The sequence below is a fragment of the Leucopleurus acutus genome (assembly GCF_964270905.1).
Source record: "Leucopleurus acutus genome assembly, chromosome: 5".
NCBI classification, from domain to species: Eukaryota; Metazoa; Chordata; class Mammalia; order Artiodactyla; family Delphinidae; genus Leucopleurus; species Leucopleurus acutus.
In genome coordinates this window covers 11,215,145-11,239,817 of record NC_139147.1, presented here as the reverse complement: position 1 = coordinate 11,239,817, position 24,673 = coordinate 11,215,145, and the positions used below count along the sequence as shown (strand labels likewise).

Below are 24,673 nucleotides of genomic sequence, written 5' to 3'. Positions count from 1 at the left end.
TATTTCCACAAGAAAAAATTGTCTTTTATGCTGACTTGTTCAGTAAAGTTGTTTGTTTGTTTTTTTAAGTTTTTCTTCCTAAGAGCCAGCAAACAGACTTCATGTCAAAGAAAAATGCCCCAGTGATACCTCTTTGTAGCACTAGACTCATTTCTTTTCCTGTTCCTTGTCTGCCACATAGATGCTTTAGTGGCCCTGGGTTTGTGCCCCTCACACACATCCCATTTCTGTACCACCTAGAAGTGTGCTGTGTACGCGTCAGAGAGCATGAAGAGGGCGCTCACTTCTCGTGTTTCTGTGCAGAGCGCTGAGAGTTCGCAAGAAGATGTCTGGGGAGAAGATGCCTGTGAAGATGATCGGGGACATCCTGACTGCCCAGCTGCCACACATGCAACCCTACATCCGCTTCTGCAGCTGCCAGCTCAATGGGGCTGCCTTGATCCAGCAGAAGACAGATGAGGCCCCCGACTTCAAGGAGTTTGTCAAAGTAAGGAGCCCAGGCTGAGCTGAGTCTCTGCCCCCGCCGAGTGGCCATCTTCCAGCAGCTGGGCGTGTGAGGGGCTGATTCACACATTTACAGAAGGCCAACAAGGGTGAGGTCTCAGCTGAACAGTAGGGGCTGCCTCTCGCTGGCGAGTGGCTGGGACCAAGGGGGTGGGCTTGGAGAGGAGGGACCAGTGCTGGCCTAGAAGCTCTGCCTTGGCCAGGTGTGAGTGGTGTTATTTGAATACACGCTTAAATCCTCCATCTCAATTTTAGGCCTAGGAGGGCTGGTGGGTCTCAGGTTTCCTATTCTGTTTAATCTGAGCATCCTCAGTTCTTTGCTGCTCTCTGCCCTTCACCTGCAAAGGGAATGGCTGGCAATCCCAATGGACCCTTTGTTTTTTTCCCAATTGGTTCTTTTTGATGGGCTCAAGCTCTAAGAAGCCCATGGGGGTGAGTGTGGGATGCCAGGACCTCTGCCTTGGAGGATAACAAGGGTCTGGAGAGCCATGTGCCCACCAAGGGACATTGTGGGGAAGTGGGCCCCATGCTGCTGGAGACCCCAGGCTTTGGGTTTACTGCCCTTCGCTGGGGTGGGTCCCTGCTGGCCAGGCCAGCCCATGCAATCAGCCCCAACCTCTCCCAGAGGGGAAGAAAAAAGAGAATAAAATAACATCTGCTAAACAGGCACATTTTGATGAACAGACAGCAAAATAATCGTACTAATGACAGGCTTATCTTTGTACCTCCTGCATTTTGGGGGCAGGCTTTTCCCTCTCCCCCAAGTAACCAAGTTTGTGGAGTCATCACTGGGAGGGGAAAATGCCATCTCTTCTCGGCCATAGCATCAGATGTTCTTGTTCTTTCTTTCTCACCCTGTTTCTCAATATTAAATGCTCTGATTTTCTAGCCAATGAGTGGGGCATCCAAGGGAAGAAACACTGCTATGAAGTAGGCCTAGGGTGGGCTGGAGACTGGAGAGCAGATACTGGACTGCCAGGTGCCATGGGCCACCTGGGGTTCCAGCCAAGGGCCGGGTCCTCCCTGGGTGCAGGCAGGATGAGTTCATCACTGGATGTACTTGAACTTGAGGAAAATGCTGACACCAGCCCAGGAGGGGCCTTGTTGCCCCTCCCCTTCTCATCCCTCCCCTCATCCCCTCTCTCTGCCTCATTCCTGTGGGACTTTCACATGCCTTTGCTTGCTGCAAAGTGTTCCTGGAATAATGGTGTCCACGGCTGGAGCAGGTTCAGGCACTGACAGGTCCCAGGGCTTGGGGTCCAGGTCATGGCATTAAACCTGTTCCTAAGACATTAAACCTGACCAGAACCTTTGAGAGCTGTCACCATATAACCCCTGTGACTTGTAGACAGGGTCACCTTTTGGAGGTAAAAGGACTCTTGTCCTCCAGTCAAGTTGACAAAAATGGTGGAAGGAAAGAGGCAGGGAGTCCAGAGTGGAGACAACCACAGCCCCTGGGACTGGGGGCCTGACCCTCATGTCTCGGCTTCACCACCTACCCTTCTGGGGCTCCCACTGGCGAGTGCAGGCTTCACACAAAACAGACAGTGAGATCCGGCCAGGCGCTTCCAGCATCTCTGGGACTTAAGGGGGATTTTTGTTCTGACCCTATAGTCTTGTGACTCTCCTTGCTCCTGGGAATGTTATAAAGTTTTGGTAGGTATCCAGAGGAAATATTCTCTGTGAAGCCAGAATTTCATCTCTGGAAGTAAGGAACCACATGTCCCATGGAAGGTCCACTGGATCTGAGGAGCAGGGGTCAACCCTGCAGCTGAGTCACGTCCAAGGTAGATTCCCACTCTCCATCTGGAACGTGCCTCCTCCTGGCTTGGGGATAACCAGCCCGGTTCTTCCAGCTCCGGTTCCTCAGCTGTCATTCAGCTAAATGAGACAATGTGATGGGTGGGGAGTCCTGAATAACATCAATGTTGATGTCACTGACCAGATTTTGCAAACTTCTTAAGTACATTTTAAAAAATCTCTTATTGCAGAGACTGGCCATGGACCCTCGCTGTAAGGGAATGCCGCTCTCTAGTTTTATACTGAAGCCTATGCAACGGGTAACGAGATACCCACTGATCATTAAAAATGTAAGTAACTGTCTTGCCTTTTCAAGTAGAGGAATGCTTTCCCAGCAGGTCAGGAATCTGGGGCCATGGGCAGGTTAGCCAGCCAATACACCTGGTATCTATTGTGTAGAAATCTTATACCAACAGGCTGCAGGAGGCATCTACTTGGTAACTCAGAAAGAAAAGCTGGCTTATCATGAAAAGAGCTAATAATACACAGCCTTCAGCTGTGCAACCAAGTGGCCTCCACCTTCTAAGTTGGAACATGAGAGCTCAGTTCTTTTCCTAATACAGGCAGAGTGTGTTTAGGCCTTGGTTTTCCTAGTAAGAAAGAGAGAAAGAAATATAGTTTCCACCACTCGTTTCCAGAAAGCCATTGTGAGATACTCTATGTTGATATTAGATGATTGTTTTTTTCCTGTCATTTTAAGAAAGCCAATACCAAAAGAAAAGAATAGAAAACTTAGGGTTTCAGCGTGCCCATCTGTAAAGTGAGTGAGCAGACTTAGACATCCTCTGAGCCTGTGATTCTATAACCACAGGGAGGAAAGCTCCTGGAGAGAAGTTTTAGATCTGGTTCCTTTCAATGGAGAATTTAGAAACCCAGATCTAGACACTGGTGTGCTCACTGATACTGAGGTGTTGTTGCCTGTTGAGTCTCTCAGTGGCCAAGCCAGGCAATATATGTATGTGTATATATTCATACCCACATATTTACATAACATAAGTGTGCAAACATATTTATTTCAAGATTTATATATATTATAATATGTATTAAAACCCATGAGTTTACACCAGTACTTCCTGTTCTAATCTAGTATCATGGAATTTATTCTAGCCTTTCCCCTTTCTCTGTATATAACTCTCTTCTCCATGAGAAGCCTGGCTCTCATTATCCTCAATAGATTTACTTATTTGCTGAATCCCCTTATATGTAGCAAATTTCCCTCTCATATACGCCAGTTCCTCAGTCCAAGCCCAGTTTGACCCGACAAAATACACTGTGGCCACATTGGTTGAGTTAAAGAATTAGTTTTTGTTTGTTTGTTTTGTTTTGTTTTTTTGCAGTATGTGGGCCTCTCACTGTTGTGGCCTCTCCCATTGCGGAGCACAGGCTCCGGACGCACAGGCTCAGCGGCCCTGGCTCACGGACCCAGCCGCTCCGCGACATGTGGGATCTTCCCGGACCGGGGCACGAACCCGTGTCCCCTGCATCGGCAGGCGGACTCTCAACCACTGCGCCACCACAGAAGCCCTAAAGAATTAGTTTTGAAAGAAGCTTTCAATCTACTGTTTCCTTTTCTCCAACTTGACAGTTACTGTTAAACTAACTCAACACCTTTCTTTACTTCCCCCAATATTTAGTTGGGAATTGAAGTTGGAAACAAGTTTTTTAAGTTCTAAGGGCTTCCCTGGTGGTCCAGTAGCTAAGACTCCACACTCCCAGTGCAAGGGGCCCAGGTCTGATCCCTGGTCAGGCAACTAGAGCCCACATGCTGCAGCAAAGATCCTGCATGCTGCAACTAAGACCTGGAGCAGCCAAATAAATAAAATAAATATTAAAAAAAATAAAATAGGTGTTCCAGATCTAGCTAATGGGGAGAAAAACAAAAACAAGAAAAGGACTGAGAGACATAAATATTAAAAAAGAAAAATCAAATTATCATTCTTTGCAGAAACATGATTGTTACCCTAGAGAACCCAAAAGAACGAACTGAAAACTAGCAAACCTAAGAAGAGAATTTTTAAAGTTGGCCAGTTATAACATACATATGGAAAACTGTAAAAATACTAAGAATAAATATTCTTTATAATACTGAGGTGGAGAAATTCTTAGCATGGTACCAAAGACAGAACTTTAAAGAATTTAGAGTTGTAGCAACTTGAAAAAAATTTTTTTTCCTCTGGGAGAAACCTAGATGTTCATTAAGGAGAGTAGTTAAATAAAGTGGTGAGTCTATACTATGAAAGAGACTTTTTTATATTAGCTGGAATGATATCTAGAAAATGCTGTTAAGTTAAAACCAACCAAACAAACAAACAAAGCCCAAAAACAACCTTTCACAAGCAATCCTACAATATGGTCCAGTTTGCAAAACTGAGGAAAAACTCTGTGTGACTGTTAAATGTATGTAGAGCATCTGAAGGGAACTAAAGGGATGCCCTTAAGCCTGGGTACAGTTACCTCTGAGGCAGGAGAGCAAAGGGGATAGAGCACAGTTGTTATCTATACTTCCGTGTTGTTTGACTCTTGCATATCAAGAATGTGTTAATATTATTTGAATAAACATTTTTCTTAAAAAATGTGTAACAAAATATAATGAACATTAAAAGACAAATGACAGATATAAGCTGAGTAAACAGATTTTAACTGTATATAAAAAGATACTGAAATACACATGGATTATCTATCTATAATATCTATCTATCTATCTATCTGTCATCTCAAGCACTCTTACAACTCAGAATGAAAAAGACAAATACCCTAATAGAAAAATAGGTAAAATATACAACTAGACGTTTCTGAGAGGAGTGTAGAATAGCGGTAAAGAACATGCTGTCATCTTCAATGAGGAGTCGTGCAGAAGTCTGCCGTGGAATCTGTGATCTGACGCGTTAGACACAAAGCCTCTGCACACGACCCCCTATAAGCACATGAAACTGGACTGAGAAGAAGAGTCACAACTATTGCCCTCGAGCTGAGGTGTCACTGTCACCATTTCCCATGAGAAAATCTGGTCTGAAGTGCAGGGGGGAGGCCTCTGAACGTGGCCCTCTATGAGCAAGTGGAACTAGACTGAGCACAGAGGAAAAGAAAAAAAGCCGTGGGGCTGACAGGGTCTAGGTGCTCCGTCTGGGTGTCAGGCCTGAGCCTCTGAGATGGGAGAGCTGAGTTCAGGACACTGGTTCACCAGAGACCTCTCGGACCCACATAATATCAAATGGCGAAAGCTCTCCCACAGATCTCCATCTCAACGCCAACACCCAGCTCCACTCAACAACCAGCAAGCTACAGTGCTTGACACCCTATGCCAAACAACTAGCAAGACAGGAACACAACCCCACCCATTAGCAGAGAGGCTGCCTAAAATCATAAGAAGGCTACAGACACCCCAAAACACACCACTGGATGTGGTCCTGCCCACCAGAAAGACAAGATCCAGCCTCATCCACCAGAACACAGGCACCAGTCCCCTCCACCAGGAAGACTACACAACCCACTGAACCAACCTTAGCCACTGGGGGCAGACACCAAACACAATGGGAACTATGAACCTGCAGCCTGGGAAAAGGAGACCCCAAACACAGTAAGTTAAGCAAAATGAGGATGCAGAAAAACACACAGCAGATGAAGGAGCAAAGTAAAAACCCACCAGACCAAACAAATGAAGAGGAAATAGGCAGTCTACCTGAAAAAGAATTCAGAGTAATGATGGTAAAGATGATCCAAAATCTTGAAGATAGAATGGAGAAAATACAAGAAACGTTTAACAAAGACCTAGAAGAACTAAAGAGCAAACAAACAATGATGAACAACACAATAAATGAAATTAAAATTTATATAGAAGGAATCAATAGCAGAATAACTGAGGCAGAAGAACGGATAAGTGATCTGGAAGATAAAATAGTGGAAGTAACTACCACAGAACAGAATAAAGAAGAAAGAATGAAAAGAATTGAGGACAGTCTCAGAGACCTCTGGGACAACATTAAATGCACCAACGTTCGAATTATAGGGGTCCCAGAAGAAGAAGAGAAAAAGAAAGGGACTGAGAAAAAATTTAAAGAGCTTATAACTGAAAACTTCCCTAATATGGGAAAGGAAATAGTTAATCAAGACCAGGAAGCACAGAGAGTTCCATACAGGATAAATCCAAGGAGAAACACACCAAGACACATATTAATCAAACTATCAAAAATTAAATACAAAGAAAAAATATTAAAAGCAGCAAGGGAAAAGCAACAAATAACATAACAAGGGAATCCCCATAAGGTTAACAGCTGATCTTTCAGTAGAAACTATGCAAGCCAGAAGGGTGTGGCAGGACATATTTAAAGTGATAACAGGGAAAAACCTACAACCAAGATTACTCTACCAGCAAGGATCTCATTCAGATTCAACAGAGAAATTAAAACCTTTACAGACTAGCAAAAACTAAGAGAATTCAGCACCACCAAACCAACTTTACAACAAATGCTAAACTTCTCTAAGCAGGAACTTCAAGAGAAGGAAAAGACCTACAATAACAAACCCAAAACAATTAAGAAAACCGTAATGGGAACATACATATCAATAACTACCTTAAATGTAAATGGATTAGATGCTCCAACCAAAAGACATAGACTGGGTGAATATATACAAAAACAAGACCCGTATATGTGCTGTCTACAAGAGACCCACTGACATAGACTGGGTGAATGGATACAAAAACAAGACCCGTATATATGCTGTCTACAAGACACCCACTTCAGACGGAAGTCTGTAGGGACACATACAGACAGAAAGTGAGGGGATGGAAAAAGATATTCCATGCAAATGGAAATCAAAAGAAAGCTGGGGTAGCAATTCTCATATCAGATAAAATTGACTTTAAAATAAAGACTATTACAAGAGACAAAAAAGGACACTACATAATGATCAAGAGATCAATCCAAGAAGAGAATATAACAATTGTAAATATTTATGCACCCAACATAGGACCACCTCAATACATAAGGCAAATGCTAACAGCCATAAAATGGGAAATCAACAGTAACACAATTATAGTAGGGAACTTTAACACGCCACCTTCACCAGTGAACAGATCATCCAAAATGAAAATAAATAAGGAAACACAAGCTTTAAATTATACATCAAACAAGATGGACTTAATTGATATTTATAGGACATTCCATCCAAAAACAACAGAATACAGTTTCTGCTCAAGTGCTCATGGAATATTCTCCAGGATAGATCACGTCTTGGGTCACAAATCAAGCCTCAGTAAATTGAAGAAAATTGAAATGTATCAGGTATCTTTTCCGACCACAGCTCTATGAGATTAGAAATGAATTACAGGGAAAAAAAACATAAAAAACACAAACACATGGAGGCAAAACAATACACTACTAAATAACCAAGAGATCACTGAAGAAATTAAAGAAAAAATCAAAAGATACCTAGAAACAAATGACAATGAAAACATGACGACCCAAAACCTATGGGATGCAGCAAAAGCAGTCCTAAGAGGGAAGTTTACAGCAATACAATCCTACCTCAAGAAACAAGAAAAATCTCAAATAAACAACCTAACCTTACACCTAAAGCAGTTAGAGAAAGAAGAACAAAAAACCCCAAAGTTAGCAGAAGGAAAGAAATCATAAAAATCAGATCAGAAATAAATGAAAAAGAAATGAAGGAAACAATAGAAAAGATCAATAAAACTAAAAGCTAGTTCTTTGAGAAGATAAACAAAATTGATAAACCATTAGCCAGACTTATCAAGAAAAAAAGGGAGAAGACAAATCAATAGACTTAGAAATGAAAAAGGAGAAGTAACAACTGACCCTGCAGAAATACAAAGGATCATGAGAGATTACTACAAGCAATTATATGCCAATAAAATGGACAACCTGGAAGAAATGGTAAAACTCTTAGAAAATTTTACCTTCCAAGACTGAACCAGGAAGAAATAGAAAATATAAACAGACCAATCACAAGCACTGAAATTGAGACTATGATTAACAATCTTACAACAAAAGCCCAGACCAGATGGCTTCACAGGTGAATCCTATCAAACATTTAGAGAAGAGCTAGCACCTATCCTTCTCAAACTCTTCCAAAATATAGCAGAGGGGGAAATACTCCCAAACTCATTCTATGAGGCCCTGATACCAAAACCAGACAAAGATGTCACAAAAAAAGAAAACTACAGGCCAATAACACTGGTGAACATAGATGCAAAAATCCTCAACAAAATACTAGCAAACAGATTCCAACAGCACATTAAAAGGATCATACACCATGATCAAGTGTGGTTTATCCCAGGAATGCAAGCGTTCTTCAATATATACAAATCAATCAATGTGATACACAATATTAACAAACTGAAGGAGAAAAACCACATGGTCATTTCAATAGATGCAGAAAAAGCTTTTGACAAAATTCAACACCCATTTATGATAAAAACCCTCCAGGAAGTAGGCATAGAGGGAACTTATCTCAACATAATAAAGGCCATATATGACAAACCCACAGCCAACATTGTTCTCAGTAGTGAAAAACTGAAACCATTTCCAGTAAGATCAGGAACAAGACAAGGTTGCCCACTCTCACCACTTTTATTCAACATAGTTTTGGAAGTTTTATCCACAGCAATCAGAGAAAAAAAAAAGAAATAAAAGGAATCCAAATTGGAAAAGAAAAAATATAACTGTCACTGTTTGCAGATGACATGATACTATACATACAGAATCCTAAAGAAGCTATCAGAAAATAACTAGAACTAATCAATGAATTTGATAAAGTAGCAGGATACAAAATTAATGCACAGAAATCTCTTGCGTTCCTATACACTAATGATGAAAACTCTGAAATAGAAATTAAGGAAACACTCTCATTTACCATTGCAACAAAAAGAATAAAATACCTAGGAATAAACCTACCTAGGGAGACAAAAGACCTGTATGAAGAAAACTGTAAGACACTGATGAAAGAAATTAAAGATGATACCAACAGATGGAGAGATATACCATGTTCTTGGATTGGAAGAATCAACATTGTGAAAATGACTATACTACCCAAAGAAATCTACAGATTCAATGCAATCCCTATCAAATTACCATTGGCATTTTTTACAGAACTAGAACAAAAAATCTTAAAATTTGTATGGAGACACAACAGACCCCAAATAGCCAAAGCAGCCTTGAGGGAAAAAAGTGGAGCTGGAGGAATCAGACTCCATGACTTTAGACTATACTACAAAGCTACAGTAATCAACACAATAGGGTACTGGCACAAAAACAGAAATATAGATCAATGGAACAAGATAGAAAGCCCAGAGATAAACCCATGCACCTATGGTCAGCTAATCTATGACAAAGGAGGCAAGGATATACAATGGAGAAAAGACAGTCTCTTCAATAAGTGGTGCTGGGAAAATGGACAGCTACATGTAAAAGAATGAATTCAGAACACACCCTAACACCATACACAAAAATAAACTCAAAATGGATTAAAGACCTAAATGTAAGACCAGACACTATAAAACTCTTAGAGGAAAACATAGGAAGAACACTCTTTGATATAAATCACAGCAATATCTTTTTTGATCCACCTCCTAGAGTAATGGAAATAAAGACAAAAATAAACAAATGGGACCTAATGAAACTTCAAAGCTTTCGCACAGCAAAGGAAACCATAAATAAGACGAAAAGACAACCCTCAGAATGGGAGAAGTTATTTGCAAATGAATCAACGGACAAAGGATTAATGTCCAAAATATATAAATAACTAATGCAGCTCAATATTAAAAAAGTCAACCCAATCCAAAAATGGGCAGAAGACCTAAATAGACATTTCTCCAAAGAAGACATACACATGGCCAAGAAGCACATGGAAAGCTGCTCAACATCACTAATCATTAGAGAAATGCAAATCAAAACTACAATGTGGTATCACCTCACACCGGTCAGAATGGCTATCATCAAAAAATCTACAAAAAATAAATGCTGGAGAGGGCATGGAGAAAAGGGAACCCTCTTCCACTGTTGGTGGGAATGTAAATTGATACACAGATGTCGAGAATGGACCTGAGGACGCAGGGAGTGGGAAGGGTAAGCTGGGACGAAGTGAGAGAGTGGCATGGACATATATACACTACCAAATGTAAAATAGATAGCTAGTGGGAAGCAGCAGCATAGCACAGGGATATCAGCTCGGTGTTTTGTGTCCACCTAGAAGGTGGGATAGGAAGGGTGAGAGGGAGACGCAAGAGAGAGGAGATTTGGGGATATATGTATATGTATAGCTGCTTCACTTTGTTATACAGCAGAAGCTAACACAACATTGTAAAGCAATTATACCTCAATAAAGATGTTAAAAAAAATAATTACAGAAAATGATGTCAGGCACCAGGCTGCTTGTATTTGAGTCTTGGTACCACTCCTGTGTGCCCTTGGGCAAGTTACTTAACTTCTCTGGGCCTCAGTTCCCTTATATGTAAAATAGATATGCTAATAGTACCTATTGCATAGGGTTGTGAGAAATCAACTGAGTGAATATATGTATGTCTGGCTCCTACTAAGCCGTATATAAATGTTAGCTTTATCATTTAGTGTACTTATGTACTAAGTGTACACAAAATTCAAATTCTCTGGTAATAAAAGAAATGCATAAGCAAACAAGAAAATACCTGCTTTTGGCTTGCCAGGTAGGCATATATTGAAAAGATTGTGAGTCCTCAGTGTTGGCAAGTTTGCTTGTGGAAGGTAGACTGGTTCAGCCTTTTGGAGGGTGATGTATACATCAAACTCCACGCTCTCTTTGGCTCAGCACTACCATCTCTAGGAATTTATTCTAAAGAAATAATCAGAGAAATATTGAAAAATTGGAAACATGAAGTTTTATGGGAAGGAAGCTGTTTAAATGCATTGTGGTTCATCCTTACAATGACATATTATAGAATCTTTAAAAATGATGCTCTATATACTTCAATTAAAAAATAATAAACTGATGATCTAGGTCCATATAAAGTGGACACTAAATGCTGTGCTATAACTGACATGAAGTGGGAAAGAAGCAAGTACAAAATGGTACAGTGTAGTATGGTAGCATGATCCAATGTTTATTTTTTTAAACTATATGTATTTATATCTATGCAGAGTGTATTAATGAATAGATAGGCAGAGGTCATTTCCAGATGGTGCAATTATGGTTGGTTTTTAGGTTTTTTTATAACTTTCTAAATTTTCTAAATTTTATACAATAATAATTTTAAAATGAGAAAAAACATAAACCTATTTTCATTTTGAAAAACAAAAAACAAACAAAAAAAGAATTCACACAATTCAGCTATGTGGGCTTCCTGTCGAGAGCAGTTGTCCTCAGTCTTGGCTGTACGTTAGAATCACACAGGGAGCTCTAGAAAATTCCGATGCTTGAGTCCCACCCCTGGGGATTCTGATATGGTCAGAGTTGAGGCATCAGGACTTTTCAGAGGGACTCTATGTACACCCAAGATCCACCCGGGGCTGGGGTTGTTGTTTGGAGATGATTGGTGGACACACAGGACCCAGATTGGGTGTTTTCCTCAAATTGGGTGCCTCCTTAGGACTTTAAACCAAAGTATACCCTAGGGATGAGATATTATTCAGGGTAAAACCCACTTGACTTATTTGTATATGGACAAGGCCTGGGCAAGTACACCCTCCACATAATCCTAGTACATTGCAAAGATGGGTTAGGACCTTTCTTCATTCTTAGTGTCTTTCCTCAGGATGACTGTTCTCAATGTCCTCAAAGTCCTTTGAGAATCTGATGGTAAATGCTGTCACTTACTGAGCACCTTCAAAGGGCCAGGTACTTTGCAAAGTGCTTTACTTGTATCAAGCCATTTAGTCCTCCAAACAACCTTATGAAGGAGGTGCTATTAGTTTCCCCATTTTTCATATTAGGAAAATGAGGCTCAGAATATTTATGTGACTGACCCATATCATGGCTGGTCAGTGGCAGGGCAGGGATTTTAACCCAGGAGGTCTTGCTCTAGAGCTGGCACTTTTAACCACTGGCTTGGAATAATTTATCCAGAAAAATGCCTTTGCTCAGGTGCATCCATTAGCATGTAGTTCCATGGGTCCATAGATGCCTACAGCTGTGCATGGACCCAGGAAAGAGCCATTCTCCAGGGAGAAAGCCACATGTGGTGCAATATTGTCCTTGCTGTAGCCACGGCCCTCCTCATACCCCAAGTATAGATAATGTGGCAGCCCCTGCCCCCCCAAGGGTCCCCTGCCAACAAAGAGTGGTCATCTCTCTCCATGTCATTGCCAAAGTGGGTGCTTGGAGCTGCAGTTGCTCTTGTGGGCCCTGTTCAGGAAAGGTCTGTGCTATGCCCGGCCTCTGTTGGGTCTGGCCTTCCAGAACAGTGAACCGCAGGCTCACCCACACTGCCTAAGGATGATGTCTTCTGTTCTCCAATGTAGATCCTGGAAAACACTCCTGAAAACCACCCAGACCACAGCCACTTGAAACACGCCCTGGAGAAGGCAGAGGAGCTGTGCTCCCAGGTGAACGAAGGGGTGCGGGAGAAGGAGAACTCGGACCGGCTGGAGTGGATCCAGGCCCATGTGCAGTGTGAAGGCCTGTCTGAGGTAGCGCCTTAGGGTGTGACCTGGGTCTCCCCCACTGAGCCTTGGCAGCTGGCCTGAAGGAGGATGAGAAAAGAACATGCATTGTCCTCCCCATTGGCCTCCAGTTTGCTAATTCTCTCTCCAGCTGCTTCTAATCTGCTGTTTAATCCATCTACTGAGTTTTTTTAATTTCAATTATTTTCTTTTACCCTTTCCAGCATTCTAGTTATTTTCTCTAATCTGCTGGTTTCTTTCTTGTCTTGGTCCTTTCACAAATGACCATGCTTCTCATTTGTTTCCTAACACATTTAAAATATATTCTTGTATATTTCAGATCTGATCATTCCATTAACTCAGGTTATGAGTTTCACTGTTTTGTCTGTTGCTTCTGCTAGCTCTCACCACACATGTCTGTTTCTCTGTATGTACTTTGATTTTTGATTGTGAGCTCAACATTCCTTGGAACTTTATCTGTGGGATCTTTGAGGTCTGAAGTTGTATTCCTCCTGCAAGGGTTGCTAGCTACCAGGATCACCCTAAATTAGATATAGAAGGGTTTTCAGATCACACTAGTGTGTGAATTGTGGTTATAAACTTAAATGATAACTGCATTGTGGTTACAAATTCTCAGGGACATTTTTTTTTTCCCTCCACTTACACCAAGTTCAAAAACAAGCAAGTTTTCTTGGTCATCCCTTCTGTGCTGAGTTTACTTGTCATTCTTCCTTTGGAGTCCAGCGTTTTGGGATCTCCTGTTATCTCATGTGGGCCCTGGATATATCTCCTGTCTCTTGCACCCTCCATAGCCTTTAAAATGGAAGCTTAAGGTCACCAGATTTAAGAAAGACTCTCAGGGCTAAAGCCAGCTTAGGGACTTGTTTATCTTCCAGGGTTCGCATTTTCATGCTGTTTTTGGCCTCTGCAAATTTCTTATTTTCATTTTTAATTTTTACCACCTCACTTGCATTTAAAAACTACAGTTCTATATTTTATTCGGTTTTGAAATTTTTCACTGGGTGAGTCAGAGTCTCTAGTCCACCATACTACCAGAAACAGAGTCTCTCCTGTAGTATTTGATTCTCTTCTTGTCCCTTATCTTTACTTTAGTCTCATTCATTCTTTCTGCCTGTTCTCACTCTCTTTCTCTTTGCCTCTGTACACACACACAGATACACACATACATACACACATTCATGCACACACACCATTGACTAGGGTTTACCAAAATGCCCAGGCAGACTGTCTCCCTCACCCACTCTTCCTGTGGCTCTTTCCTTCTTACAAGCTTCAAAGGCATTCACTACCTGAGGAAGTTACACCACTGCTTCCTCTCTGCCCTGCCTCCTGTCCCCCTTCCATGAAGGTGTGGGATAACCAAAGTTATGGAAGCAGCCATGTGGAAGCCAAGGTGATGGATGTGGGTTCCCATTTTGGAACTGTGTTGATAAGCAATCCAGGGGCATTCACTGGTTGGTTGGCTTACTTATTCATTCATTCATTCAATAAACATTTACTGAGCACCTGCCCATGTGCCTTGCTCAGTACTAAACACTGAGGACATGGAAATCAATGAGATGTGACCTACACCATCTCAAGAAGCCTACAGTCCTGGACCAAGTAGAGGGATCAAAGCAGTATCTACCACACAGTGTGAGACATTATGAGGCAGATCTAGGTGCCAAGTGCTGTTGGACACTCATGGAGGAAGGAACCGTCGTGGAGGGATTCAGGGACATGTTGGAGAAGGTGACACTCGGCTGGGTGTTGAAGGATGAAGATACCTCTCCAGGAAAGAATCCAGGGGGAGGGCATTTCAGTGGAGGGCACAGCCTGTGCAGGACTTGGGTGAGCAATGTAGGGTGATAGGTGATAAGCTTTAAGGCAAGTTGAAACCAGGGCAAGGAAGGGCTGTGTATCATTCCAAGGAGCATTAACTTGATCCTGAAGACAGTGGACTTGAACAGCTCCTGAATCTGCCAGCCTGAAGTGCAACTGTGCACTTTTTCTTATTTTTTTCAATGTTCCCTATCTTTTTTCTTCCTTCCTTCCTTCCTTCCTTCCTTCCTTCCTTCCTTCCTTCCTTCCTTCCTTCCTTCCTTCCTTCCTTCCTTCCTTCCTTTCTTTTTGCCACACCGCGTGGCTTGCAGGATCTTAGTTCCCTGACCAGGGATCGAACCCAGCCCCAGCAGTGAAAGTACAGAGTCCTAACCAATGGACTGCTGGGGAATTCCCCTCACTGTGCACTTTTAAAGGGGTCCTTCCCTGAGTCTCAGGGCTGCAGTCACGGGACTCAGGGAGGCCTGGGTCTTCATCTTAGAACATTAAGAATAGGGAATTCCCTGGTGGTCCAGTGGTTAGGACTCCACACTTCCACTGCAGGGGCATGGGCTCAGGGGGCTAAGATCCTGCATGCCACATGGCACAGCAATAAAAGAAACCCTCAAAACATTAAGCATAAAATAAACTCTTGTCATTTGCTTTTTTGGGATGTATATACCCTCTTTGAAATAGACTGTTGTCCTTCTTTAGTGATCGATCCTTCCTGGCTGTTGTACACTAGCTTTCTGTATGGTCTGTTTTGTCTGTACAGTCAGGGTTCACAATTGTGGGGAGGGGGTGTGTTGGCTTCTGTTTCCTGGCCCAGATCTGGACACACACCGGTGGTTAAGTTTCAAATAAATGCCGTCTTTGGCATTCTTGTCTTAAGATCAAGAACTATCAAGTCTGTTCCCAATTCACATATGTTCAGTGTTAGCCTGGCCAGTTGGAGGCTCTAACCTTTGAGTGTGAATAAACCACATCAACTCTATGTCATCCAAGTGAATTGCCAGATTCATTGCCCCCAAGTGGCTTGAACTCTCTCTTGGTGAGTAAAAAGGGCTAGATTGACATCCTTTGAAGGCTCTCTTTGTGGTGTCACCTTCAGTCTTTGGGGCTCCCTCAGAACCTCAGTGGGAGGTTAGAGGCCCTCATCCCTCCTTGTACCTGAGAACAGAGTGGACTGGTCACTCTTCCTTGCTGCCTATAGGTCTCTGGTCATAGAGGCCCCACTGATTCCTTCTCCCACACTGGAGGCAGACAGGTGGCCAGCAGCATCTCTTGGGGAATGTGTGTTGTGAACTGTCACCTCTTCATTAATACTCTTCTCAGGGCGGTCTGTAGGGTTCATAGCTCTGGAGAGAGCCTCAGCCTTGAAGGCTGCTGGATGGAGGATACCCCTGGGACCCAAGTGTGGGCAGGTGGAGACCTGAAGTTCTGACTCCTGCCTGGATCGTATCACTTCCTGGGCACAGCTGTGGCCTTCCCCTCCCTCAATCTCTCCCCTGCTATCCAAAAGGGTGGCCTTAGTGGGGTCATATCTTCTACAGTCTCCCCCGCCCCTTTAGAACCTGCTCACAGTAGATGATAGAGCCCGGGGTGGGGGGGATGATAGAGCATGAGATGATAGAGCCCAGGGGGATGACAGAGCTGCGTTTCCACACTTAGATCTGTCTCCAAGTTTTGGGGAGTGGAAGGAAGAGAGCTGCCTGTCCCCTTCACATTTTCAGGACCAGTGAATTGGGCGAGATTTAATGGGCACCAACAGTGTCTGTTCTGCTTGGCTTCGAGGCATCTGTCAGCACCACTGAGTTTTGTAGTCCACCCATGTGGTAGGGGCCTGGACTCAAGCTGCGCCTGGGAAAGTAGCATTTGTCCTGTAGATCTGTACAGAGAGAGTCGCTGCTGCTTTCCAGAACCGCGTAGGACTGTCTGAGCCTGTGCAGGGCCATCATTGGAGCTGGTTCACGCCACCTCCGGCGGACTAGCCTGCACACAGCACATACCCATCAAGGAGGGAGAGGGCTGAGTGTTTTCTTCCTGCTGCCCAGTTTCCCCAATAAACACAAGGGAGAAAAGCACCAGTCGCCCTGAGACACTGAGCAGACCTCAAGGAAAAGCATTTGGAATTATAGCCAAAGTTCATCTTGACACGTGGAACCTCCAGAACCACGACTTTGACTTCTTGGCTCCAAAAGTCCTTGCCTGAAGTTTTCAAAGCAGTCCTTGATTCGAGCCTAAGTTACAGGCCTCAGATTCTGATGGAACCCATGCTTTCAGATGCAGAAAAACAAAACAGAACAAAACAAAAAAAATGATCTCACTTCATCGTGTCTTCTTTGGGTTTTGTTTTCCTTTCTCAGCAACTTGTGTTCAATTCAGTGACCAATTGCTTGGGGCCACGCAAGTTTCTTCACAGTGGGAAACTCTACAAGGCCAAGAGCAACAAGGAGCTGTACGGCTTCCTCTTCAACGACTTCCTCCTGCTGACCCAAATCATAAAGCCCCTGGGCTCTTCGGGCACCGACAAAGTCTTCAGCCCCAAATCAAACCTGCAGTATAAAATGTACAAAACCGTAAGTTTGATTCTAGATTGTACCATCAGGGTTGATGTTTGGGGGGAGGAGGAAGTTTCCAAAAGGAGCATTTCAGCAGGGTTTGGGGGATGTGGCATACAGGAAGTGCAGGGGCTGAGACAGGATTTAGGGTGACCACAGCATCACGGGTCCAGCAGTATCAGAAAAGGAACGACGCTCAAATCAATTGACAAAACATCTATTAGCTGTCAAGTGGCTACTGTGGGTCCCCCAGATGTGTTGAAGGTATGCCTTGCCCTGGTGGGGTTCCCGGTCTAGTGTGGCAGGTGTGGGAAAGTTCGAGACTAGAACTCAAGCACCCACTTCCCGAACATTCCCAGATCTCCCTCCCAACTTCTCCAGATTGTTTGGAACATCTGTGCCCCTCACCTTTTTCCAGCAAAAGCCAGTCTAAATAGTCAACGTGTAGAGAACTTTCCTAAGCTGTTTATTTGGTCTGCTTCTACGTGCATGGCTGTGTTTGTGTGTCTTTGTGTCATGGGGTATTGTTTTTCTAAACTTGTCTCTGTGTGGGTATTTTCACAGAAGAATTTTCTCTGAAGCAGCAGTTAGCTTTATTTTGGGGAAAAGCACAATGTACTTATGTAGAGTGCCACTAGCAGCTTTGTATGAACAACTTGGAGAGAATTGCTTGGAGGTAGAGTTGATGGAAACTGCTGATTAGGATATACTATGAGAAAAACAGACCCATCCGTTCTTATTCTGGAGGACTTTAAAAATACCTGCAAAACGGAGGGGGGAAACCCATATTTATAATTTGCAGTATCTGAAAGTTAATATGAACACAAAATCATTATTCTGGTATAGTTTACTGAAACATCCTCCCACCCCCGCCGCAGACACACACACACACACACACACACACACACACACACCCTTCACCCTCAGTCTAGTTTATTAGAACACGTGCACGTAAGCACACACACGTACTCATAGTTTATTGCAATACACGGCCCCCAGTCTGGTTTTGTAATGGCTGTGCATTATTTTTCAGCCTATTTTCCTAAATGAGGTTCTAGTAAAATTGCCCACTGACCCTTCCGGGGATGAACCCATCTTCCACATTTCCCACATTGACCGAGTCTACACCCTCCGAGCAGAAAGCATAAACGAAAGGTAAGACCTGCCTCCTCACTGGCACTGGGCGCCCAGGTCCCACCAGGTGTAGGACAGATGTGGGACATTTAATTAATCAGCAGGTCCCAATGTTCCTTCAGTTGCAATGCCACCCCCTCTGGCTGGAGGTGGGGTGGGGGCATGAGGGTGGGGCGGTCTTAATACGTTTTCCTAGAGCCTCTCGGAAGTTTGACCCATGGCATGAATTTTGCAAAGTAAAAGACATTGAAATGAATTTTGCTTGAGAATGTTTTAAAAAGCAATTTTCAGAATTTGAGATAAATGGAGCATCTCATTTCCCAAGGTTTCCCAGGTGGCAGAAACCAATAGGAAAGTGATTTGGGGATGGATAGGACCACCTAATCCTGGCCCCCTCCTCAGCTGGCTCCCCTGGACAGACGTTCTGGATCCTAGAACTGTGGGCATTTTTGCTTTAATCTCTTCTTCAAGGTTCTGCCCCGGAGCCAAATGAAACAGATTATTTTCTGAAGGGTGAACTTGACATAAGACCTACAACATTCCAAGGGCATTTGTGCCAAAAAGCAGGAAATTGGCTAAAGTCGTCATGCATATGCTTCTCAGGAAAAGGAAGGCGAAAACATCACGCCAAGATGTTGGGGAAAGCCAAGATGCTTTCCCCAGCGTGTGTGTGCTCTTTCACAGAAAGTGGTTCCTTATCTGGGAAATGGTTTCTTTCCTTGGATGGTTTAGTAAGAGAAATCCTTCTGGCCTTATTGGATTAGGCAAATATGTGATGCTTTTCAAGAAGGAAGGAAGAGGTGTTGTTGCCAACATCTCCTCCAGGGCAGCATTTATCATCATAGATTTTCTTCCATGGGGACGCAAACTCAGGTCTTGAGTACATCAGTAAAAATGTCACTCGTGCCTTCGTTGTGCATGGTAGAAATCATGATTAGCACCATGTGACATAAAACCAGACTTTCTTTGCTGAGCCTTTGTTGTAAAAATCAAACGAGCAAGGCAGAGTCCTAGAAACTGAATTTGTACAGACCTGAGGCCTGAGTTCTGTTTGGCACCGTTCTGTCTCTCCCTTTCCAAGGACCGCCTGGGTGCAGAAAATCAAAGCTGCTTCTGAACTCTACATAGAGACGGAGAAGAAGAAGCGGGAGAAGGCGTACCTGGGTAAATACATCGCTGAGCAGAGGGGCCCGGGATCCCGCAGAGTGGCGGCAGAGAGCCATTTGGTTGTGCCTAGAACCCTTAGAGCTGGAAGATGGGCCTGGGGGTAGGGGAGAGCCTGAGGGGGCAGGCAGGCGGAAGAGGGAGAGCGGGATGCAGGGTGAGGGGTGGAGGGCAGATTCCAGGATCAAGGAAGCGAGAATTCAAGGTGGAGTAGGGGTGGGGAATTGTTCTTGCAGGGGAGCATAAGACAGATCACGAGGCAAATCAGAAAGGCAGCAAATCCTAAACGGGAGCATTTTGTGTTGTTTCTCTTGCCGTCATAGTCCGTTCCCAAAGGGCCACAGGCATTGGAAGGTTGATGGTGAACGTGGTTGAGGGCATTGAACTGAAACCTTGTCGGTCACACGGTAAGGACCCAAGAGGCCCCCTCTATCACATATTAGTGGTGGAAGCCTTTTCTGCATCCCCTCCACCTGGCTTTAAAACAAATGTGCTGTTTCCATAATCCTCAATTTCCTTCCAGACTTGGTTTTTGTAGCATTTGTTAAAAAAAAATTTTTTTAATTCTTTTCCACCGTTTTGCTTTCGAGAAAGATCTGAGTGGCTGCCCTCTCACAATACAGTCAACCCCTCTGTATCTGCAGGTTCTGCACCTGCGGATTCAACCAACTGCTGATCGAAAATATTCGAAGAAAATTTGAAAAATTTCCAAAAAGCAAAACTTGAATTTGCCACACACTGGCAATGCTTTACATAGCAGTTACATTGTATTAGGTTATTACATGTAATCTAGAGGTGATTTAAAGTATATGGGAGGATGTGGGTAGCAAAGACTATACCATTTTATCTAAGGGACTTGAGTATCTGAGCATTTGGGTGTTTGTGGAGGGTTCTGGAACCAGTCCCCGTGGATACTGAGGGATGACTGTGGTTTTGACACAATCTAGGGCTAAAGTGAGGAGACAGGAAAGGCTTAGTTTTGAAGCCCACTAATGTAATTATTTAAGTATTATGAATATTTAAGTAGTATACTTTAAGTGTGATGCTGGATTGTGTGAGTTTCCGCCTGGATTCTCCATTTTATGCAGCTTATTAAGTGTGGCATTGGAGTGAGATCAAAATGAGGGGTGTGGCGGGAACAGCTGCCACATGACTGTGACCCCGCCACGCTCACCCAGAAGAGCTGGGCGGCAGGCAGGAGTCAAGCAGGCTCTGTTCCCTCTAGGAAAGAGTAACCCGTACTGCGAGGTGACCATGGGCTCCCAGTGTCACATCACCAAGACAATCCAGGACACTCTGAATCCCAAGTGGAATTCCAACTGCCAGTTCTTCATCAAAGACCTGGAGCAGGAGGTCCTCTGCATCACCGTGTTCGAGAGGGACCAGTTCTCTCCAGACGGTGAGTAAAAAGCGGCCCCGAGGTACCCTTCCCCTTTCGCTGTCACTTGGCTTTCATGGATAAATATTTTCTACCTGGGAACTTGGTGCCCAGAATTTCTTGGGCTTCCTGCCAGAGAGATGAGGCTGGCATTAGACAAGACTCAGCATCCCTTGGAAAGAGGCCTTCACTGATGCCAGGTTGTCTCAGAGAAGGTGGACAAAGCATGCTTGGTCTAGAGTGGTCCAGCTGCCCTAGACAAAGACCATGGTCCCGTGTTTCCCCAAAACAAGTAAATGCAGAGAGAGCTATACCACAAAGCCTCCACCCAATTCTTTAGTCCTTGGCTAAAAGCTATGGTGAAAATTCATAAAATTAGCCAGTAGAGCAAGAAGAACATTAGCCCACAAAAAACATGGCAGAATCAATCAGTGCCCTTTGGGTGACATTTCTGGTTAATTAAAGGGATGGGATCGTGTTGGATGCATCATCCCTTCAACCAACTTTCTGTTTCTGCTTGAGCCTGGGAAAAAAAATGGGACTGGCAATGATTCTGAGAAACTTCTCTCTCCCTTCCTCAACGCAACAAAAATAAGAGAGTAAGTTTAAAGATTGCGGTCTCAACCTAATTATATTCAAAGGAGTAAAATTAAGTGCTAGGAGTGAGGGTCCAGTGCAGGCATGATCTGTGCAAGGCTTAAATTGCTCCACGTGGCTTTTGTCTTTTCATACTTTTATATGAATTATCTCATTGTGAGTTAGTTACTATTAATTGTTGCCCAGAGATGGTCACATAGCTGGCTAGATGTTAGAACATGACCAGACCGATCTGACTCATAAGTCTGGGCTCTGAAGCACTGTGTTTCAATGGCAATTTGGTTTTAAATTTATTTTATTTATTTATTTTTGGCTGTGTTGGGTCTTCCATGCTGCGCACATGCTTTCTCTAGTTGCAGCGAGCGTGCTCGCTAGTTGTGGCTTACGGGCTCTAGAGCGCAGGCTCAATACTTGTTGTACACAGGCTTAGTTGCTCCGCGGCACGTGGGACCTTCCCGGAGCAGGGATTGAACCCTTGTCCCCTGCATTGGCAGGTGGATTCTCAACCACTGAGCTACCAGGGAAGTCCCTCATTGGCAGTGTTTATTCTGATAAATAAAGGCTTGACGTTGGATTTATTTTAGTGGTGAAATACCACGACACAATGGCAGCTCCACTAGAGTTTAAATTGCAAATCCTAGTATTGTTCTTACTTCAAAGATCATTTCCATGAAATGCACAAGGGGAAAAATAAACCGGTATCTTCCACCAGAAAAAATTCCCAGGTTTTAACCGTTGAAAGAAAAGTTGTTTCCTGTACAAGTGTTCCTGGATCATAGTATATTCCAAAAACTAATCGTTGAATGAAAAAATGAAGGAGTTAATGGTCTGGAGGCCCGTTTAACACCATTGTGCATTTGCACAGCATCAAAAATTGTTTCAAACACGCTCACGTCCATTCTCATACTGACTCAATATTTGATAAAAAGTGGTGTTGAGATAGTCCTGGGAGCATGGCTGGAAGCACGCAGCTCCCGTGCTGTCACCTCCTCCCCACCCCCTCGAGTTTGCTCTCTGGCACTTACAGTGGTGCATTATAAGGACCAGCCCTTGTTCACCATCCTTGACTTTTCCAAAAGGAGTGTAACATCACGAAGCATGTTCCTGGGTCAACCCCTGGGAGAAACTACTGTCCAATTTTTGTCCCAGAAATAGCTGACTTTCTTCTGGGCAATTTCTTTAAATTTCATGTAAGTTGCAAATTGTGCAGCTGATAGGACATCTGGTTCTGCATTGCCTCCCAGGAAGCTCATAGCCCTTTGGGGGTCCTCAAGTGTGAGGAAAGTCTGTGTTTTGAGCTCCTTCTGGGCTCTCCTTCATCCCCATCCTGGTACCTTTTTGTTTTCAATTCATTTAAAAATTATGCTGGGCTTCCCTGGTGGTGCAGTGGTTAAGAATCCGCCTGCCAATGCAGGGGAAAAGGGTTCAAGCCTTGGTCCGGGAAGATCCCACATGCCGCGGAGCATCTAAGCCTGTGTGCCACAACTACTGAGCCTGTGCTCTAGAGCCCCCGAGCCACAACTACCGAGCTTGCATGCCACAACTACTGAAGCCCGTGTGCCTAGAGCCCGTGCTCTGCTACAAAAGAAGCCACTGCAATGAGAAGACCCTGCACTGCAACGAGGAGTAGCCCCCGCTCGCCGCAACTGGAAAGGGCCTGCGCACAGCAACAAAGATCCAATGGGGTCAAAAATAAAATAAATAAATTTATTTTAAAAAATTAAGAAAACAAAAATTATGCTGTCATTGTAGTCGCTGGATTCTTGGAAACTGACCTAACTCCCTTTTGGAAGAAGGAAGAGTATAACAATTTGCTGGGACATTCCCCATATGCCAAGTACCTGCCTTGAAGAGAAGGCATCCTCTCTGAGGAGGGTCTGTGTGTTTCTCCTTTCAGATTTTTTGGGTCGGACGGAGATCCGCGTGGCTGACATCAAGAAGGACCAGGGTTCCAAGGGTCCAGTTACAAAGTGTCTCCTGCTGCATGAAGTTCCCACGGGAGAGATCGTGGTCCGCTTGGACCTGCAGTTGTTTGATGAGCCCTAGGGAGCCGGCCCAGGGTGTGCTTGACAGAGTTGCAGCCTGAGGCAGCGGATGCTGTCTGGAAATGGTGTTGCTTTTCGAGGACCACTGTTTGGTGTTCAGCCACAGGGCAACAGGACAGCAAAGACAGGACCCTCAAAGCTTCTGGGAATACTTCTTGACAATCCTGCCCCCTAAACAATTTCCCATTTTGTGAAGCAAAACTGTGTTTTCCTTTGTTTTCACTGCAGGGTTCATCATGGCTTCCAGGGTCTTTGAAATCCCATCGCCCCTAGCTACGTTCGGTTGGGAGTCTGACCCATCCCTGGGCCTGAGACTTGGGTCTGGTTACTGTAAAATAGATTTATAAATGCCATGTCTGTATTTTTGGAGAACTCATGTAATCCTCCTGTTTCTTACCTCCACCAGCCTCCAGGTAGGCCCCCTGACCTATGATGCCTGAGTCCTTGGTGTGCTTAGAAATAATCATGATGAGCTTGTTATTGCTTCAGAATCTCATTCTCCCGCTGGGACCTAATTTGAAATGCTCCCCTGCATCTGATCACTCGGGAGACAGTCGCCTGATCAGACACTGGTCTAGCTCTTTGAAGAGCTGGTCCATGGAAGATTCCAGCAGTTGTGCTGTTAGAGCATTTCCAGTCTACTCCAGGTCTTTTATTGCTAGACGTCAATGAAAACTATCACTGGCTACTATCAGGTGATCTGATTCTGATTTCCAGCACGCTTGGAAGGTGGTTAAGGAAGGTTGTTACCTACCAAGTTATACTCTGCTGGATTAGATCACTGCAGGTCACCTGAAAGGCTAATTTCCGACATTATGGGGTCCTGGTTGCCAGCCCGGTTGGAAAATGCTCTCTTCGCTTGGAGGTCCTGTGACGTTTCACAAGAGTAGTTGTTGGTGACCAGATCTGAGCCTACTCCTGCCTGATTATCATGGGAAATTTCTGCAGATGTCTTTGGTACGTTCCCCGCAAAGGCATCCCCAAGGTGTGAGAAGGAGAAGTGACAATCTGTGGAGGAAATCTATTACGTGGTGGGGGAGAGACCCGAGAAGCATGGAAGCCCCTCAGTTCCAGGGA

General features: G+C 44.0%; 1 protein-coding gene across 1 annotated transcript in view; it reads left to right on the top strand.

Annotated features, from left to right (window-relative positions):
- ITSN1 (intersectin 1) overlaps window positions 1-23,597 on the top strand; it is a gene marked incomplete at its 3' end in the record, with an annotated part of 230,302 nt that extends 206,705 nt beyond the window's left edge. Inside the window, exons 32-40 of the mRNA XM_082840315.1 lie at window positions 304-487; window positions 2,496-2,594; window positions 12,756-12,923; window positions 17,084-17,296; window positions 18,312-18,433; window positions 19,494-19,576; window positions 19,900-19,983; window positions 20,802-20,975; window positions 23,449-23,597. Coding sequence (XP_082696441.1) covers window positions 304-487; window positions 2,496-2,594; window positions 12,756-12,923; window positions 17,084-17,296; window positions 18,312-18,433; window positions 19,494-19,576; window positions 19,900-19,983; window positions 20,802-20,975; window positions 23,449-23,597 — 1,276 coding nt within the window. The remainder of the gene's footprint in view (window positions 1-303; window positions 488-2,495; window positions 2,595-12,755; window positions 12,924-17,083; window positions 17,297-18,311; window positions 18,434-19,493; window positions 19,577-19,899; window positions 19,984-20,801; window positions 20,976-23,448) is intronic.
- Window positions 23,598-24,673: the final 1,076 nt, after the last annotated feature.